Source organism: Azolla caroliniana, unplaced genomic scaffold (genome assembly GCF_043228905.1).
Source record: "Azolla caroliniana isolate FFs.n. ecotype wild unplaced genomic scaffold, voAzoCaro1.0.p SCAF_275, whole genome shotgun sequence".
Classification (NCBI taxonomy): Eukaryota; Viridiplantae; Streptophyta; class Polypodiopsida; order Salviniales; family Salviniaceae; genus Azolla; species Azolla caroliniana.
In genome coordinates this window covers 26,827-32,588 of record NW_028230710.1, presented here as the reverse complement: position 1 = coordinate 32,588, position 5,762 = coordinate 26,827, and the positions used below count along the sequence as shown (strand labels likewise).

Genomic DNA, 5,762 nt, shown 5'->3' with positions numbered 1-5,762 from the left:
ACCGGGAGTTGTCGAAACCAAAGACGACACTCCTCACCCAATCGTGCATGTCGGAGAAGTCCCTTTGAGCCACATCGGACAGAGGGGGAAGCTGATGAATGTATTACACGTTCTGACCATCACGAAGAACCTGGTGTCGGTTGGACAAATTGTCGACTAGGGGATGCAGGTGTGGTTTATGCACCTTGGGTGCTTCATCGAGGAGGAGGGCCATATCATTGCGCAGAGACGGGAGGATGTTTATCCTCGACACCAATGACGTCGGCACCACTTTGTTCGCCAAAGGACAGAAGATTGAATCGGATATCGATCTTTGGCACAAGTGGATCGGCCATGTCATTTATCGGAGTCTTCAAGACCTGCAATCGAAACAAGTCGTTTTCGGTTTGCCGGAAGGCTGCAATTTGTGAAGCCTACCAGCTCGGGAAGCAACACCGGCTTCCATTCCCCACCAAACAAAATCGTAGCCGTAACAAGCTCGACCTTATTCATTCAGATGTATGGGGACCGACACAAAACGTTAGTCTTGGTGGGAGTCGATATTTCGTCTCCTTCATTGATGACTATAGCCGGCACACGTGGATCTACCTCATTGAGCGGAAGAGTGAAGTCCTCGGGTGTTTCGGGAACCTGCAAAGCCTGGTTAAACGGAAAACGGAGAGGAAGATCAAGTGTTTGCGGTCAGATGGCGGGAAAGAATACTTTTCTGGCCAATTCAACAACTATCTACAGCAGAATGGAATTCGGAGAGAATTCAGCTGCAGGTACACACCGGAGCAAAACGGTGTGGCCGAAAGGAAGAACCGGTAAGTTGTCGACATGGCAAGGGCAATGCTGGAGGAGAAGAGCATGCCCCATTTCTACTGGGCTGAGACAGTCTGGACGGCCGTCTACATCCAAAACCGGATCGGTGACAAGGTGTCCGCGCATGAACTGTATTTCGGGCGCAAGCCGAATCTAAGACACCTTCGGATATTCGGTAGCATTGCATATGTGCATGTGCCGGATGAGAAGTTGGATGCAAAGTCGGAGAAATGCATCTTGGTCGGTTACTCGCATGAGCAAAAGGGGTATAAGTGTTATAACCCCCGGACGAAGCAGGTCCGAGTTAGCCGGGATGTTGAGTTTGATGAGACGGCATCATGGTATGCCTTACCGGCTCCAACTTCCGACCCCGACCTGATACTAGAGGATGAGGCTAGTGAGCCAGATATGGTCCAGTCAAAAGAAGAAGGGTTCGAAACTCTAGATGTGAGTCCGGAATCGTTTCGGTTGAGTTGACCGAATGACCGGCTGAGTCGGGATGACCAATCGGATGAGGAACCGGCGAGTAGTGGAGACTCTGTCGTGCTCTCCCCGCGCAAGGAACTGAGGAGACAGTTCACACGCAAGGAAAAGGGGAAGAGGAAATGCTGGAATACGAAACCAGCAACGTTGAGTCGGATCAGAGCAAATCCGACTCCGGAAAGGATGAAGGCAGATCTTCAGGAACAAAGCCTGAACCAGCCAAGAAGGGCCTCAAACCGGGTAAACATAAGATACGTCGGTCTTTCCGCTAGAAGAACCCCCTGAAGCAGTACGTGTACAATGAGTACATGGCGCATCATTATCCGTACATGACTAAGGTGGCGGAAGTCTGTGAGCCGGAGAGCTACGCAGAAGCGGCAAGGACGCAAATTGGCGGGCTACTATGGAGGAAGAAATGTGGGCACTTGATGCCAACGACACATGGGACCTAGTTGACCCTCCCCGACACTGTAAACCGATCGGATGTAAGTGGGTGTACAAGGTAAAGTACAATGCCGATGGTTCGGTTAACTGGTACAAGGCCCGGTTAGTGGCGAAGGGATACGCGTAGACCCACAGAATCGACTACGACGAGACCTTCGCTCTAGTAGCGAAGATGGCGACGGTTCGTGTGGTGATGCCAGTTGATGCGGCAAGGGGGTGCCAATCTTCACCATATGGACGTGAAGAATGCATTTCTTCAAGGCGATCTTGAAGAAGAGGTATTTATGACCCAACCCCCCAGTTTCCAGTCGGAGATGAACAAGTCGGCGGTATGCCGGCTAAAGAAGTCACTTTATGGCCTGAAGCAAGCCCCCCGAGCTTGGAATGCGAACGTCACGCTCCGGTTGCGTAAGATGGGGTTTGCGGCCTCCAAGTCCGACTCTTCGTTGTTCATCCGGCAAGGTTCGGATGGTCCGGTTTGCAACTTGCTGTATGTTGATGATCTAGTAATCATCGGACCCAGACTCAATGAAATCAACGGAGTCAAGTCGTAGCTGTCGGAAGCATTTGATATGAAGGACCTGGGGGACCTTCACTATTTCCTTGGGATCGAGGTGATCCGAACCCCTGACGGCATATTGCTCTCACAAAGATACTATGTGTTGAATATGTTGTACAAGTTCGGCAAGACGGAATGCCGACCAATCTCCACACCCCTAGACCGGAACTAGAAGCTCCGTCCCGACTCAGGACCGGCCTGCGAAGAGAAGCGGTTCCGACAAATCGTCGGAAGCCTTATATATTTGACAATCACCCGACCCGATATCAGTTATCCGGTAGGCGTGATCAGCCAATATATGCAGAAGCTGACCGTGGAGCACCTTCTCTGCATGCATCAAATTTTGCGATATGTGAGTGGCACGAAGGATTGAGGACTGTTATACCAGCATGGTATAACTGAAGAGCTAGTCGGCTACACCGATGCTGACTGGGCCGGCGATGCATCGGATCGCCGATCCACCTCCGGCTATATGTTTTCCTTTGGTAGCGCGGCTGTTGTGTGGAGCAGCAAAAAGCAGCCAACAGTGGCCCTTTCGAGCACTGAGGCTGAATATCGGGACACTATCGTTGCCACCTGTGAAGCCACTTGGCTTCGACGACAACCGCAAGACCTACGGATCGAGGTGCCGACCCTGATCCTGATCTACTACGACAACATAAGCAGCATGCAGCTCGCCAAGAAGCGCGTATTCCATGCTTGCACGAAGCACATTGAAGTGTATTACCACTTTGTGCGTGAGCGTGTCTTGAGCGGTATGTTCATACGGATCGACAAGTTGCCGAAATCTTCACCAAACCGCTTGGATTGGACAAGTTGCAGCACTTCACCAAAATGCTTGGTGTTCAACATCTCGACATGCCACACTTGAGGGGGAGAACGGGCAAAGACGCCAGCAAAGACAAAGAAACTACCGATTGCGTCGGTGAGGGAAGAACCGACAAAGGGAGAGACAAGAAGAAGAAGGCCAAGACTCGGACATGGTCTATTGTGGTGAAGGGCATGGAACTGGAAGACGAATCGGGAGTGACCGATTCGGACAAGAGCTGGAACGAATCGGAGACAGCCGATTCGATTGAACAGGCGGATTCGGAAGTACCGGATCAATTCAAGTCCAAGAGGACGAGAAGGCGGCGAAAGTTGATGCCAACACGAAGGAATCGGCGAATCGGAAAGCGCCGAAGTCACAACAGCGAGGGAGCTGAATTGGGCTTGTTGAGCAGACAAGCCGACCGAGGAGGTCGTGGTGTGCAGAATTAGAAGGGTCGCGGCAAACGGGACCGGACCGGACGAGGAGCGCGAGTCAAGTGGAAGGACCAGCTGCCATGGAGACTGACACTACGATCTGACCTCAAGTTGAGCTTGACGAGGAGTGTTGGGCGGCAAGCTCAACCGGATCTGGATCGGCTGAATAAGCCTGAGCCGGATCGGTGAGTCGGTGAGCTGGGGAGCCAATTAGCTGGATCCAGCAATAACCGGAAGCCTAGTAGCAGCCTAGACTACTAGGTAGTTAATGACTCTTAGTTAGTGTCAGACGCTCGTGTGAGCATTGAAGTACACCATACTTCTGTCAGTCCTCTTAGGACTTGTATAAATAGTGTTGTTGAAGCATGTTGTACAGTGAGAGAGATCTATTATTGTTTTGTAATAGATTTTTAACGTTCTGCTTATTCTCTGTCTCTCCTGTGTACACTCTATGTTTCTTTCTCTCTCTCTCTCTCTCTCTCTCTCTCTCTCTGTTGCTATCTGGAGGAGCCAGTTTGTGTGATGCTTCCGCATCTTCATTTTTACAAGGATAATCTTTTGTTTCGAGATAATCTTTTGTATGTCTGAGAAGGTCCTTATCGGACAAGGGTGCTTCACGAGTGTCACGATGATCCACTTGTTGGTCATTTTGGCGTTGCAAAAACCTTGGAGTTGATATCTCGGGGATACTGGTGGCCACAACCATGAATGGTCAAAGAGATTGTTAAGTCATGCGACGTTTGTGCTCGCTCTAAAGTATCTCATCATCGACCATATGGTCTCCTTCGCCCTCTCCCAATCCCCAAACAACCTTGGGCCGCTCTTTCCATGGATTTCATCACTGGCCTTCCCTTTGTTGGTGGTTATGACTTGGTATTCATCATGGTCGATGGCTTCACCAAGATGAATCATTTTGCTCCATGTGCCAAAACCATTACCGGAGAGGAGACAACCAATTTGTTTTTCAAAAATGTGGTTCGACTACATGGACTCTCGAACAATATCACTTCTGATCGAGGACCACATTCTTTCCTGAAATTGGCAAAGCAAGTCGAGTTCCATCCCGTTTTGCTAAACGATATGTTGTGTTATCTTCCACTTTCTTCACCACATATGGTCCAAGCCATCGTTGTGAAAATTTTCGAGTCGTACTATGTTGGTTGTCTAGGCTATTGTCGTAGACCAACACCCAATCTCCTTCAACGATTTTCCTTGGATGAAGTCGATGTCGTTTATCGAAGTCTTTCTTGTTCTTCAACCTTGCATTCTTTAGCCGCACTTTAGCCACTTCTATATCTTCCAACTTCCGCTCCAACTGTTGAATCCTCAATGTTAGAAGATCTTCTCTACGTATCTCATCTTGCCATGGCAATGCAAACCATGAAACAATACTTTGTTCCACTGGCATTATCGGCTTATGTCCGAATATGAGCTTTGCCGGCATGTATCCCGTCACCGTGCTATGAGTAGTCTTGTCAGCCCATAGTGTAAATGGCAATCGACGTGGCCATTCTCCTATTTTCCCATGGCACGATTTCACTAGAGCCTTCACAATCAGTCCATGTCCACGTTCCACTTTCCCATTCGCTTCCGGATTATACGTTGTGGTAAGAGATAATTTGATTCCCATCCTAGAGAAGAATTCTCTAGCTTCATTGGCGTCCAACTCGCCTCTATCAGCCACTATCTTGCCGACACATCCATATCTGCAAATAACATCTTCAAGAAGGAATCTGCATACTGATGATGTCTCCTTAGTTCTCAATGCTCACCCTTCCACTTGATTGGTAAGATCCTCTCTCGCAAGCACAAGATACTTCATCTGCCATGGCAATGCAAACCATGAAAAAATACTTTGTTCCACTGGCATTATCGGCTTATGTCCGAATATGAGCTCTACCGGCATGTATCCCGTCACTGTGCTATGAGTAGTCCTGTCAGCCCATAGTGCAAATGGCAATCAACGTGGCCATTCTCCTATTTTCCCATTGCAAGCTTTCACTAGAGCCTTCACAATCGGTCCATGTCCATGTTCCACTTTCCCATTCGCTTTCGGATTATACATCGTGGTAAGTGAAGAGAAAAGCGCGGAATATTGCTCGGCCACAATCGAGTCTTGAATCACTTCGATGAGAATGAAACACAGAAATGGGAAATGGGGAGTACACAAGGAAATACATGGGATGTTTACGTGGAAAACCCTAAGTGGGAAAAACCACGGGAGCCC

At 49.1% G+C, this 5,762-nt stretch overlaps 1 protein-coding gene across 1 annotated transcript; it reads right to left on the bottom strand.

The window, feature by feature from the left end:
- Positions 1-4,538: 4,538 nt before the first annotated feature.
- On the bottom strand, positions 4,539-5,165 carry LOC147848655 (uncharacterized). The gene has a single exon (XM_087338252.1). The coding sequence runs from the start codon at positions 5,163-5,165 to the stop codon at positions 4,539-4,541; it is 627 nt and encodes a 208-aa protein (XP_087194378.1).
- Positions 5,166-5,762: the final 597 nt, after the last annotated feature.